Here is a 13,310-nt window from a genome sequence, read left to right as displayed (position 1 = left end):
TGACCGGCGTGAGGTGGTACCTCGGTGTGGTTTTGATTTGTATTTCCCTGATGAAGAGTGATGTTGAGCATCTTTTCATGTGCCTGTTGGCCATCTGGATGTCTTCTTTAGGGAAGTGTCTATTCATGTCTTCTGCCCATTTCTTCACTGGATTATTTGTTCATCGGGTGTGGAGTTTGGTGAGTTCTTTATAGATCTTGGATACTGGCCCTTTGTCCGATATGTCATTTGCAAATATCTTTTCCCGTTCCGTCGGTCGCCTTTTAGTTTTGTTGATTGTTTCATTTGCAGTGCAGAAGCTTTTTATCTCGATGAGGTCCCAATAGTTCATCTTTGCTTTTAATTCCCTTGCCTATGGAGCCGGGTCGAGTAAGAAATTGCTGCGGCTGAGGCCCTGACTCATTCTTGATTCAAGATCCACGTTTGGGAAAGAGAAGATGATTGGCCCAGCCTGGCCGGTAGGCCTGCCTGGTGGCTGGTAGGGGTGCGGGGGGTGCAGGGGGTGTGGACTGTCTCCCCAAGACCACTCACGATGGGGAACGATGACCCCCCCAAAGGAAATCGGGCCTCCGTTACTAGAAGAGCCAGGAGCGGGTGCTGAGTCACCCCCACCGCCAGCCATCCTGCAGCCTGTAATCCCAAACCACAAATTAAGTAGCTACCTGTCTTTGTTAATTCGGTGCAGCCCGAAGGCCATTTCTGAGAAGGATCTAATTCACTCTTCCCCACCAGGCAAATTCTGGAAGAACATATTCATGGCTTTCATTAGTATTCATATGACTTTGAGGATTTTTTCATGATTTCTAAAACTCAAAGTAATTGTGAATGGTAATGTGTAACAGTGTGAATGTTACACAACAAATGCCTCTTCCTATCACATTCGGGGGTTTCCTGGTCATTACAAGAACCTAATTGAAAATAATTGAGGGCTGGATTTTGTCACATGGAAAATACTGGATAAAATGCAAGACGGGCAAACATCGTCAAGCCCCGCGCGGTGATGTGGGAGAGAGCAGCGAGGGTTGGGGGAGGGAAGAACCCTGGCTCGCCCGCGGCCCCAAGTTGGGCCCGTTAATTCGATGAGAGCGGTTTGATCATCACCGGGTCTCGCTGTTCTCAGCACGGTGGCAAAGGGCTCTCAGAGTGCGGCAAGCTGGAAGGGACGCACGCAGACACTGGTCACGATGTCACAGCTGCTCTCAAAAGCAGCTGAACTGAAGCTCTGGTCCCAGAGCTCAGAGTCGTGGTGGCTTTTTAAAACATGGCGCTTCCACAGTCCCCGCACACCGAGTGACAGTGGCGACCAGGGAGCCGCTCTGGGGGACACAGAGACCCTCTGGGCTGTCCCCGGTGTGACTGTGCAAGGGGCCCCGTGTCCTCGGCCTCCCTGTCTGTGTATAAAAGCCTTCTTGGGAAGACAGGTGGCTCCACTCTCGGTCCCCAGTTACTTGTACGACTTGTCCCCTCCTTGCCCCTCTGGTCCCCACGCCCGTATATGCAGATGGACTGGACAAGGTGGTGGGGTGGGGCTGGACATTCTGGGGCTCCCCTTTAGTGGTCCCCAAGGAGTTCCGGGACGGGGTGGAGATTCCTTCAGAGCTAACAGAGGCTTCTGAGGCATGAGGACACATAGGAGGAAACCCCAATTTGGACAAAGAGGCCCAAGACCAACAGGGGCGGAACGGGTGGGGGACCGGCCTTCCCTTTGCCAGCCCCGTCCGGCGCGTGAGGGGGTGGTCCCGTCCGGCCTGCTGGCGCTTGAGGAGAGGGCCCACCAGCCTCCGCGGTCCCTTCCTCTCCTGCCAAAGGCCACTCCCTTACTCTGACCCTCAGAGGTCTCTGCAAGGGCAGGAAAGTGGGAGCAGAACTTCCCAGGAGCCCCCCCCTCCTCTCCTGCTGTGGGATCCACGTCGGGGGAGGTGAGGGGTGACCAGACCTTGCTTCTCTCCCCGACTCCCCTCCCCCTTCTCATTTCTCTGTTCACTTCCTCACTCACACAGCAGCCCGTGAGGCTCCGAGTGCACCTGCTTCCTCCCACCTCTGGCTGCTCCCCACATTTCTCTCCCTGTGTACTTCCTCCTCCCACAGGGCTCAGAGAAGCCCTTGGTGCCGCCCACCGCCCCATCCCCGCTGCCTTAGGCTTCCCTGCGGCTGTGGAAGTGACACTGGCCATCTGCTTGCTGTCTGCCTGCCCTGCCCCCCGTTCCTGCCCCAGGCCGAGTGTCCTTGGTTCCCATCCCTAGGCCGTGTGTCCATGGCTCCTGTCCCCAGGCCGAGTGTCCATGGTTCCCATCCCCAGGCCGTGTGTCCATGGCTCCTGTCCCCAGGCCGAGTGTCCTTGGTTCCCGTCCCCAGGCTGAGTGTCCGTGGCTCCCGTCCCCAGGCCGAGTGTCCTTGGTTCCCGTCTCCAGGCCGAGTGTCCTTGGTTCCCGTCTCCAGGCCACGTGTCCTTGGTTCCCGTCCCCAGGCCGTGTGTCCGTGGTTCCCGTCCCCAGGCCGAGTGTCCTTGGTTCCCGTCTCCAGGCCACGTGTCCGTGGTTCCCGTCCCCAGGCGGTATGTCCGTGGTTCCTGTCCCCAGGCCGTGTGTCCGTGACTCCCGTCCCCAGGCCGTGTGTCCGTGACTCCCGTCCCCAGGCCGAGTGTCCTTGGTTCCCGTCCCCAGGCCGTGTGTCCATGGTTCCCGTCCCCAGGCCGTGTGTCCGTGGCTCCCGTCCCCAGGCCGAGTGTCCTTGGTTCCCGTCCCCAGGCAGTGTGTCCGTGGTTCCCATCCCCAGGCCGAGTGTCCTTGGTTCCCGTCTCCAGGCCACGTGTCCGTGGTTCCCGTCCCCAGGTCGTATGTCCGTGGCTCCCATCCCCAGGCCAAGTGTCTGTGGTTCCCGTCCCCAGGCCGAGTGTCCTTGGTTCCTGTCTCCAGGCCGTGTGTCCATGGTTCCCGTCCCCAGGCGGTGTGTCCGTGGCTCCCATCCCCAGGCCAAGTGTCTGTGGTTCCCGTCCCCAGGCCGAGTGTCCTTGGTTCCCGTCCCCAGGCCGAGTGTCCTTGGTTCCTGTCCCCAGGCCGTGTGTCCGTGGCTCCCGTCCCCAGGTGGTGTGTCCGTGGCTCCTGTCCCCAGGCCGAGTGTCCGTGGTTCCCGTCCCCAGGCCGAGTGTCCTTGGTTCCCGTCCCCAGGCGGTGTGTCCGTGGTTCCCGTCCCCAGGCCATGTGTCCGTGGTTCCCATCCCCAGGCCGAGTGTCCTTGGTTCCCGTCTCCAGGCCACGTGTCCGTGGTTCCCGTCCCCAGGTGGTATGTCCGTGGCTCCCGTCCCCAGGCCAAGTGTCTGCGGTTCCCATCCCCAGGCCGAGTGTCCTTGGTTCCTGTCCCCAGGCCGTGTGTCCGTGGCTCCCGTCCCCAGGTGGTATGTCCGTGGCTCCCATCCCCAGGCCGAGTGTCCTTGGTTCCCGTCCCCAGGCGGTGTGTCTGTGGTTCCCGTCCCCAGGCCGAGTGTCCTTGGTTCCTGTCTCCAGGCCGTGTGTCCATGGTTCCCGTCCCCAGGTGGTGTGTCCGTGGCTCCTGTCCCCAGGCCGAGTGTCCATGGTTCCTGTCCCCAGGCCGTGTGTCCGTGGTTCCTGTGTTCACCCACAGCTGCACGTGCCATCCCTGCAGACACAGCCTGTGGTGCTTGTGCTCCTGGGGCCCAGAAAAGGGAGCTGAGCGTGTTAGTGCTCACGCGGGAGGGAGAAGGGAGGACAGGCGGGCATTTGCGCAGACAGGACAGCAGACAGAGAAAGCCTGAGGTGACCCTGAGAAAACCAAGAAGCCCCAGCGGTCAGAGCTGGGGCCCCGCTGCGGCCACGGGGGAGCTACAAATGTGTCCGGTGAAACCCTTCTCTTACCTCTGGGCTCTGCTGGGAGTCAAGGGTTTGAAAGAAAATTGCCCCTCTTGGCCGGCTGCAGCCACGGCCGCGTGTCCACCCGCCTCCTCCGTCCCGATGGTCCCGGGCCGGGCGGGGGGCGAGCGGCGGCCGCTGCACCTCAGCAGTCCCAGGAGGTAACAAAAACGAGGGTGTGTAGTCTGTTTGCTGGGAAGGTCTCCAGGCTTAATACCCGGCGAGGAGGAACACCCGGAAGGCGCCACAGAAGAATTATTTGCGTCCTCGCAGAAGAACTTGGTCCTCAGAACCTGAGAGCTTGCAAATGTCAGGGCAGGAGGTCCCGGGGACCTCCTCATAGCGGGCAAGGAAACCCTGAGGACACGGAACCCGCACCTTCCAGGACGCTGGGTGCGAAAGGGGAAGGGAGATCCAGCCGTGTGTGCGTGTGTGCGCGAGCGTGCATGGTGCGTGTGGAGAAACCATACAAGGCAGTGGAGTTCAAAGCTGTCCCTGAGCTCTTCCCCTGGGGCCTCTCAAGGACCCTGTTCCTTCCCTGCCAGTCGTTACCACGCTTTTTAATTGTGGACTAAGAGGGTGTCACTTTTTCAGTGTCTGATTCCCCGGGCACGCGAGCCACGTGAGGGCAGGGCAGGGTCCGCCCAGAGCAGGGCCCGGCCCACGGCACGTGGAGGTGTTGAAGTGACGCGGGGCGGGAGCAGGGGACCAGCCTGAAGCTGAAGGTCCTCTCTCCTTGCTGGGGTGTCTTCCTCTCCTGGGGTGAGGCTTTCTCTGCTGGAGTGTGGACGTGATTCTCTCCGGTTCGATGCTTTGGGAATAAACCTCCGAGGTGTTTGCGATTCAAACCCACACATGGTGACTTTTCTCCGGTTTCAAGTTCATTTGAGATTAGGCAAATACCTCCTCCTTGGGGAAGATTCTGCCAGAATCCTTCATTTCATCCGGCCTTTCCTAAGGACGCGAGCCGGCCTTCCACGCACAAGTCCCTGGGTGAAAACAATCGCCCGGCACCATAAGTTATTTTAATGTAGACGTCACTTTAAACTAACCTTTTACCATCTGTTCTGTCCTTTAATAACAAATGCAAAAGAGCCTAATTCTCCGTGGCGTCGTAAAAGTGAGGTGGTGATAGAAACGCCTGTCTGTGTTCTTTATTCATGGCCCTATCGTATGCTGCCGTGATGTTTTCCTCATTTTTCAGACACAAATCAAGGGGAAACTGCTCTCCCCTGATCTGGTGAATTCATTTGTACAGTATTTCTTCTTAATGTGGTAAACTGTGCGGAGCATCCCCGAGCCGGCACTGAGTCCCGGGCGCGCACACAGAGCGGCAGCTGGGGAATTAAGCAAAGGCACCCAGTGGTCAAACTGTAATGAGATTCCTTTGCAAAAAATAAAACCTCTTTAAATATGTGGTGGGTTCTTTTCAGTGGTTTTATAATTAAATTTCCCAATGAAGGATGGGCAGTCTGGCCCAGAGAATGCGGTAGAAGCGTGCCAGGCCGTCCGCTGTGCTCGCCGGCCGGCTGCCGGAGCCCCCGCCTCTGGAGGACTGCCTGGCCCGAACCCAGCGACCCCTCCATCCAGCGCAGCTCGGCCGCTTCTCTCGGGCCCTCTGTGTGCTCAAGTGCCGAACTCACCGAACTTTCTAGAACTTTCCGGGCTCCCAGAAGACAGAACTTGTGCTTCATAAGCAGCCAGCCTGGGGCTTTCTACATTAATCACACAGTTCCCCAACGGGGTCTGATCTGCTCTAACGGGTTCCCCACACGCGGACAAACAGCGCAGGTGCAGATGGCCAGAGGGGTCTTCCTCTCTGGGACCCAGACTGGCAACTGCCGCCCCATTTCCCTGGCGACCGCACCTTGGCGCAAACTCCCTCGGGGGAGGTGGCTCACGGCCACGGAGGGCCAGGGCCGCTGTCCTGTGAAAGGAGCCCTGGGGAAGGAGCCAGGTGGCCAGGAAGGCGCCCGTCCTCTGTCCTCTGTCCTCCGTACAGGCTCATCTCCCTGGACGCGGCTGCGCACTGGGCTGCTCGCACACGGCTGTCCTGGCTGAAGGACGTTACTCGGTGGGCAGCAGAGGGCCCATGATGAACACAGGGTACGCACGTGTCCTGGGGCGCCCAGCGCTGTGAGCGATGAGGGGGCAGAAGGCGGCAGGCCCGGGACCCAATGTGTCCATCCCTGGAGGGAGGCAGGGGTGGCTGTGGCCAAGATGAGCACAGCAGAGCTCCGACACCCCCACGGCCCAAGGGACGGCACAGGGTGACATGCGTCCCCAGCCCTGGCCCCGGCCGTTCTTTCCGTGGCCTGGCCTGAGCCCTGCCGGGTGTGTGCTGCTCAGGGCAGAGCCAGGAGGTGGGAGATAGAAACAAAGACAGTCCTCGTAGACTGAGGGGAGGAGTGGGGGTGGGGGTGGGATAGGGGTTTGGGGAGGGGGGGAGGGGAGGGCAGGGTGGGAGAGAGAGATGTGGAGAGGGGAGGGGTGGAGGGGGAAGGAGCGGGGTGTCGGGGAGGGGTTTGTGGAGGGGGGAGGGGCTGGGGAGGCGAGAGTTATGGGGTTGGAAGAGGAGTTGTGGAGGAGGGGGGAGGGTACAGGGTGGAGGACAGGAGTATTTGGGGCGGGGGTACATTCCCAAACAACCACCCGAGAAATCTACTTAACATCTGTCGCTACCTGGTACAAAAATGACTCTTGTCGTGAGGACTTGGAGACGTAGCAGCTGGCACATGGGCGGGAGACGACCGCTAACTACCGCCCATCCCGTAACTGCCTTATTCTAGACCAGGAAGTGTGCGCCCTGGACGCCTTCGCTCGTGCCGCCTGCCCTACGCCCCCACCTCTGGCAGCTACCTGCCTGTCCTCTGTGTCCGTGAGCTCAGGGGTTGTTTTTTTTCTGCACTGAATTTTATTTGCAGTCTTGCAATAAAGCCGACCCTGCTCTGTAGAACTGGAGGTTTCCATCGTGTCTGTTTCATTATAAAATGTTGTTATGATCCCTGAGCTTTGATTTACAGGGAAACAACTGCATTTTGTAAAGGTATACTGGGGACCCGTGAACGATGAAAGGTTATTGGAGCACCCACCCCCAGCACCGCCTGGAATCCACATACAACTTCTGACCTCCAAAAACTTAACTACTCATAGCCTACCGTCCACCAGCAGCCTGACCAACAACATAAACAGTCCATTAACACGTATTTTCTATGTTGAGTGTATTATGTGCCGTGTGCTTACGATAAAGTAAGCCAGAGAAAAGACAACATTATTAGGAACAGAAAATACGTCTACAGTCCTGCACTGTTATTTATCCAAAAGGATTCCCTATATAAATGGACCAGCGCAGTTCAACCCCGTGGTCAAGAGTCAACTGTATTCAAAGTTGAATTCCAGTCTGTTACTTTGACCTTATCAATTATACCTTTCAGTCTCGGGGGCTCAGAGAAACCAGTTACCTTCCAGCGGGCACCCCCGTTCCCGTCAGGTGCCCCTTACCATTACAAGAGCTTTTACTAAATGAAAGAGTTCACGGTTCTCCGTGAAGATACTTTTACATTCACACATAGCCTGTAGCCATTGTGACAACAGTCCTCAGTGTGAAATCTGTGTCTGCCTCCCGGTTGCGGGTCCTCTCTGCCCCCGACCCATCCTCACAGCCTCCCACCTTCGGGGACCGGACCCTGTTCTCTGGTGCCCCCGTCAAAGGCGCAAGATATTGGGACACGGACGAACACGTAGCGGGTGTGTGTGCTGTGTCCCAGCCTTTCTCCCCTCTGGACTCTGTAGCGGCTGCTCCGTGGTCTCGTCTTTCCCCGTCACCTGCTGGGCCACCGGACGTGTGGTTGGTGGCACTCCATGACCCCCTCATCACTGGCTGCCCTCCCAGTTCCCAGAGTGGATACCTGATGTTCCCCGAGTTGGCCAAGTGCAAGCAAATCAGGGGTGGGATGAGTGGACGTTTAAGAAGCGTGGCCCCTGCCCCCCGCCGCAGGCTGACTCTCCTCTGCTTTTGCTCCTGTTTCCAGATCCGGTCCGACAAAGACAACGACATCCCCATCCGGTACAGCATCACGGGGGTGGGTGCCGACCAGCCCCCCATGGAGGTCTTCAGCATCGACTCCATGTCTGGACGCATGTATGTCACTAGGCCCATGGACCGGGAGGAGCGAGCCTCCTACCACGTGAGTACCTCAGGCCTTGGGTTCCTAACTTGGGAAGGAGACTGTCAGCCTGAGCCTGTGCTGGAATTGCCCGCAGGGCTGTGTAAAGCCCACGGCGCTGGGCACCACCCTGGGGTTTCTCATTCAGCGGGCCCGGGATGGACACCTCTGCCACATTCCCGGGGGAAGACAGGAAGGTCTGGGACCACCTTGGAAGGACCCCTGGTCTAGAAGCTCTGGATCCACGTGTGCTCCCAGGAGCTCCTTAGTTCTGGTGGAGGGAGGGGACACGTGGCTGCTGGGCACCGTGGGGCCCTTTTTCTGGAGCGCCTCTGTGAGCAGTTCCATCCTGTCCAGCCCTAGAGTAACACACCTGCTTCTCTGAGAGCCGGCAGCGGGTCCGGGATGAGTGCTGTGCTGGTGCCACCTCGGAGCGGGGCACGCAGAGGGGAAACGGACGTGACCACAAACGGTGCGGGGCTCGGGCTTCTGGGGGCTGTTGGCTGCTCTCCTGCGTGGCCTCCCTGACGTGGTAGCTCAGGGGAGGGACCCCGGAGCTCAGGTGAAAGCAGCAGCGTCTCGTGGCCTCCACCCTAATGGCCAGTCCCCCGTCCGGACCCCCTCCTCATCTGCAAGATGCAGGTTTGCACCAGCTGGAGGCAGTGTGAGCTGGAGGCAGAGGTGAGGACCCCGGCCCCCTCACCAGGTGGGAGGATGCAGGGTTCACATGTGCGAAGCCCGGAGAACAGAGCCCCGCGCACGATACGGCCGGTGTGCACATTTGTAGTTGTCATCACGATGTCTGAATGTCCAGGTCCTCGCTTGTAACTTGGAAATGAAGACCATCGCTGGAGAGCATCGTATTCTCAGCCTTTTGCCCTGATGTGGACGTAATCAGCCCAGATTTCACTTGGCTTCAGCCCCCAGTGCCGAATATGGCCAAACACCGCCGCCACTCTCTGGTTATCTGCTTGGGGCCCACTGTCCACCTCCTGGCACTAGCAGGAAGGCTCCACGTGGCAAAGAGCCATCAAGCTATCCACACCACGTCGCCAGCCCCGAGAACAGAGCCTGGCCCTCAGGGCATGCACAGGAACCACTTGCAGAGAGAAGGAATTGGTGGGAAAGGTTAACTCTGTCATTGACAATGGTGGCCTCCCCCGAGGGATCCCTGATGCCCCATGAGAAGGAGGGTGTGAGGCTGACTGGACATGGGGAAGCCAGGTTGGGAGGTTGGTCCATCCTTCTTAGCCACGGTCTCAGACTGGCTGCCCAAGTCCCAGGTGGGTTCAGCTTCACAGAGCTAGTCGACATGGAAGAGAAGGTTCCTCTCTACTCATGGGTCTTCGCCCATGAGTAGAGACAGGTGTGGAATCAAAGTCAGGCTCCTGGCTCCAGAAATCCCCAGTTCACTAGACCCAGACATCCCTCTTCAGAGAAGCTTCCAAGAGAAACCTTGGCTCATGCTTCCAGACTCTTCCCTTTGGGTATACCACTTCATCTCCCATCCATCCATCCATCCATCCATCCATCCATCCATCCATCTTTTCATCTATCCACTGATCCATCCATCCATCCACACATCTGTCCATCCATCCATCCATCCATCCATCCATCCATCCATCTACACACCCACTCAGCCACCCAACCATCCACTGATCCATCCATCCATCCATCCATCCATCCATCCATCCATCCATCTTTCCATCTATCCACTGATCCATCCATCCATCCACCCATCTGTCCATCCACCCATCCATCCATCCATCCATCCATCCATCTACTCATCCATCCATCTACACACCCACTCAGCCACCCAACCATCCACTGATACATCCATCCGTCCATCCATCCATCCATCCATCCACTGATCCATCCATCCATCCACCCATCTGTCCATCCATCCATCCATCCATCCATCCATATATACATACGTTCCATCCATCCATCTACCCATCCAGGGAACAGTTCTCAAGTGCCTAGTACATGTTAGGCCTTGTGGTTGACAGTGGGCCTACAGTGATAACATGAACAAACATGGCCCCGGGCAGGGGGAGCTTATACCTCTGGGATTAAAAGGCATCAAAGCCTTTTGGCCTGAAACCCCTAAGAAAGACCACGTGCCCAGATTCTTCAGCAATCAGACCACAGGTCTTGACAGAGTGGGTGTGTCCTGCCTGGAGATGCCACTGGGAATGGGCATCCGGGTGTCATCCTGACTGCCCCTCGGACGGTGGGGGCCAGGGTCAGGGAGAAGAAGCAGGTACAAGGAAAATCACTACATCTTTTCTGAGCCAGACCGGTCATTCCGTTCCCAGGGCTAGGGAATGTGAAGGGAGAAACACAGACTTGAAAACCCGGAAGCAGGTGGCCGCTGACACTCGGGCCCATTCTGCTGCTGGCGTCTAGGCAGGCCGTCTCAGGGGTGCCTTCCCCCGGGGGGGGCTTGCAGGGGGCTTCCCCGAGGCCCAGTAAGATAAGGCGTGGTTGTTCCCACACCCAACACTCAGCGGGGGCCGGACGCTGGGGATGCGCCACCCCTCCTCCCTGCCCCCCTCCCACCTCCCTTGTGGTCTGTCCACCCTCCCAGAGGCACGTGCCCCTTCTGAATGCGCTGTTCTAGGCGTCTGTGCCCCCGAGTCTAAAGGGATGTGCAGCCAGTGGTCGGGGACCGGTGAGCGTTCCCAGGGAGTGAGAAGAGAAGGCAGGGGGTTGCTGCTTGCTCGCTACGTCGCCCACCTGGTCAGGTGTCCCTCTGCCCTGCGGCCCTCATCCCTGATTGGCCAATGACCTCCAGAGCCTTGGCCGACATGGGAGAGCTTTGTCTCCAAACAGCCCCACAAAGAGGCCACGTGCTGGTGATCATGCTGACTCCTTCAAGATTAGACAGATTGGCTTAGAGAAAGCCCCTCCCCCGGGCCTGAGGTGCCAGACCCTTCTCTTGAGGCCTGACGGTAGGGTTGGCCCCAGGCGACCCCTCTCCTGACCGTAGGGCTGGCGCCACGTGGCTCTTCAGTGTCCCCTGAAACGTCACTCCTCTCTCTGTACTGCAGCCATCGGCCGCGGTTGCTTCGTGGTTTGAGGAGGGGGAGCTCCCGGTGGGGCACCTCTCCTGCCTTCCTTGGGGCTCCAGCGACCCCTGCTGTCCCCAGTGCAGGTGTCTTCTCTGGCTGTTTCTTACGGACCGTCCAGACCGCTGAAAGAAAGCCTTTGTCATAGGCCCTGGACTGGCTGCCCCCCCCCCCGGATGCTCTGTGACCACAGCCCTGGCTGGCCTGGTGGGGAGGGGCCGCCCTGGGCAAGGTCCTGCTCAGCTCTGACGTCCAGGATGGCCACACATTCCGGGTCCCAGTGCAGAACGAAATGGGGGACCCTCATCTGGACTAAGGATTTCAAGACAGTGACGGCAGGGCGTTCAGCCACACGTGGGCCCTCCTGAGCTCAGGGCCGGTAGGCTGCGTGGTCTCAGGCCACGGAGCCCACCCCGCATGGCCAGCCTCCAGGCTTGGGGTCCTGTCTGAGGTGGGATCGACGGCGAGGCCATTTCACGGAGACTGAGGCTTGTGAGGGGTGGGTCTCACAGCCCGTCGTTGTCTGGGCCTCCCAAGCCCTGTCAGCCCCAGTGCAAGCTGCCCCCAGAGCCCCTGCGCGTTGACCTCTGTTTCTCCCGCGGCCGAGTGTTGCCAGCACCTTAGCCCACGCACTCCCCCACGTGGACACCCCAGGCTGGGCCCTGGGACGGCGGGATCTGGGAAAGGAGGTGGACCGACGACGGCCTGGGACCTCCTCTCGAGTTCTTGGTGCACCGCTCGCTACGCGACAGGTCCTCAGCGCCAACCGACACTCGGCCAGCACGGGCGCTCACGCAGCCATGCCGCCCGAGACGCATCCCCTTCACGCGCCCGTGGGCTCCCCCCACGGGCTGCACGGGCCGTCCACACACATCTGTGGCCCGACTCGAGATGGAGAGTCAGCTCCCCTCACGTGCCGACAACGCAGCTAGACCCAGAGACAGAGCAAGAGGGAGAAAGAGAGACACAGCAATAGAGAGACAAGGGGAGAGGGAGAGACGGGGCGGGGGGGCGCGACCTGCCAGCAGCAGAGCCCCAGCCCCGCAGATGCAAACGTGGGCACAGCTCGCGTCTCTCTCTCAGATTCTCACCACGGCGCGGCCAGCAGGTGCAGTGGGCGGGGCTTGGGGACTGTGCCGGGGGCTGTCCGCCAAGCCCGCTCTGGAGGATGCGGGCCCCAGCGCCTGCTGACTGCACGGCCGCTCCTGGGAGAACGCACGCCGTGCAGGGAGGCTCTCCCTTGCATTTTATTTTAATTACTTTGGAAACCTTGAGCTCAAAATGAAGACCCGCTCTTGGTGTTTCCAGTTCACTGTTTCTCCCCTGCAGCCCTAGAATTCTGGGCTCCCCGGGAAGGGCCCCGGTTCAGCCCTCCTGCTGCTGCCCCAGTGGCTGGTGCCACTGCCTGTGGCCACGAGGCAGGGCCCCCGGGATGGCTGCTGGGCGAGGGCCCCTGGTCCTTTCCAAGGACACCTGCAGGCAGGCCACACCCCCTGCTCACCGAAGCCAGCCGAGAGGAAGCCGGCAACTCTGGGGGGACACCATCCACCCGTCCCCACACACTCGGCTCGGTGTCCGGGTCTCTGGGTGACTCACTCGCCTCCAGACACTTTGCCCACATTCTCTTCCGTCTCCGGCCACGGCCCTGACGTCCCGTCTTGGGAGACGGAGAAATGATTGTTTCCCGCTCGTCATCCACTAGGAAATGTGCCCCACGGGGCTGCTGACTTCAGTCTCCTCAGACCCCATCTCACAAGTGGGCAATGTGGGCCCTCGCCCTGGGGCTCCCAGGGCCACCCCTGGCAGCCACCTCCAGCAATGTCAGCCCTGCCCCCTGCAGGGTGACAAGTCGTCCGGAGACAACGGGACCCGGACCGGAGGGCGGCCAGATCCATTTGCCAAATTCTGGACTGAACCCTCACGTCCCGTTTTTCAACTCTCTGTCCCATCGCGTGAAGCCCTCTGCTGTCCCCCCCAAGGTCAGGGTCCTGGTGGCCCTCACGCCCCCATAAGACTCCAGCACGACCCCCTCCCGGCACTCCTACCTTACGGGGTGCCCCCCAGTGCGAGCACAAACTCGGTGGCTTCAAATAATACCCGCTTCCTGGCTCACACTCTGGAGGTCAGAAGTCGGCAGCTATGCCCCAGGGTCTCACCAGGTGCAGGTCAAGGTGAAGCCGGCCTACAAGTGTCTGCTTCCTGCCCGT

The 13,310-nt window shown here is 59.5% G+C and overlaps 1 protein-coding gene across 3 annotated transcripts in view; it reads left to right on the top strand.

Moving 5' to 3' along the window:
- CDH4 (cadherin 4) overlaps positions 1–13,310 on the top strand; it is a 539,030-nt gene that overhangs the window by 463,290 nt on the left and 62,430 nt on the right. For all 3 annotated transcript variants that reach the window (XM_023251048.2, XM_019826279.3, XR_002740881.2), the window contains exon 5: positions 7,898–8,053. In XM_023251048.2, the coding sequence (XP_023106816.1) occupies positions 7,898–8,053 (156 nt within the window). The remainder of the gene's footprint in view (positions 1–7,897; positions 8,054–13,310) is intronic.

The sequence above is a fragment of the Felis catus genome, chromosome A3, assembly GCF_018350175.1.
Source record: "Felis catus isolate Fca126 chromosome A3, F.catus_Fca126_mat1.0, whole genome shotgun sequence".
NCBI classification, from domain to species: domain Eukaryota; kingdom Metazoa; phylum Chordata; class Mammalia; order Carnivora; family Felidae; genus Felis; species Felis catus.
The sequence above is the reverse complement of the archived record's forward strand: the minus strand, read 5'-3'. Positions and strand labels throughout refer to the sequence as shown.